General features: G+C 37.0%; 1 protein-coding gene across 1 annotated transcript in view; it reads right to left on the bottom strand.

The window, feature by feature from the left end:
• Nucleotides 1–272, bottom strand: part of LOC110455864 (multiple epidermal growth factor-like domains protein 10) — a gene marked incomplete at its 5' end in the record, with an annotated part of 36,405 nt that extends 36,133 nt beyond the window's left edge. Inside the window, one exon of the mRNA XM_021506276.1 lies at nucleotides 57–272. Coding sequence (XP_021361951.1) covers nucleotides 57–272 — 216 coding nt within the window. The remainder of the gene's footprint in view (nucleotides 1–56) is intronic.
• Between the last annotated feature and the right edge of the window lie 239 nt (nucleotides 273–511).

Genomic DNA, 511 nt, shown 5'->3' with positions numbered 1-511 from the left:
TGCTTTCTGGTTAGCTAGGTGTTTGTAGAGAATATGTATATATATATTTACATTACCTCTGTAGTATATCTTCACGTATTCGATGACGACTTGATCACCAAGGTCAATCTGCCACCAAGCTTCATTTGGTGAAGGTTTCCCGTTTGTATGTGAGCAACAACCACTTCCAAACGTCTGAATAGTACAGTTATCTACTACCTTGTCACTAATGTGCGTGTAATCATAATTTGAACTCTGACTTGTCGTGACTTTCGATCCAAGACTGGTGTTTACTGAAATGGAAAAGAAAACACGTTATGGCACAGCAAAGGACAATGTACACATGAGTATTTCAAATAAAGGATATGCTAAGATGCGCTACAGGATATAGAATTCTATTTTTTGTTCACTTACTGGATAAAGTGCTTTTAAAACCTTAATATCATTTTTTTGCAAATCAGGTGGAAGCACTAAATCTATCAAGGTAAAACGTTCACAGCGCACTAACCACACTGGCTTATTACCACCACAT

Source organism: Mizuhopecten yessoensis, unplaced genomic scaffold (assembly GCF_002113885.1).
Source record: "Mizuhopecten yessoensis strain PY_sf001 unplaced genomic scaffold, ASM211388v2 scaffold8389, whole genome shotgun sequence".
NCBI lineage: Eukaryota > Metazoa > Mollusca > Bivalvia > Pectinida > Pectinidae > Mizuhopecten > Mizuhopecten yessoensis.
Note: the sequence above shows the minus strand (reverse complement) of the source record. Positions and strands in the feature narration are given on the sequence as shown.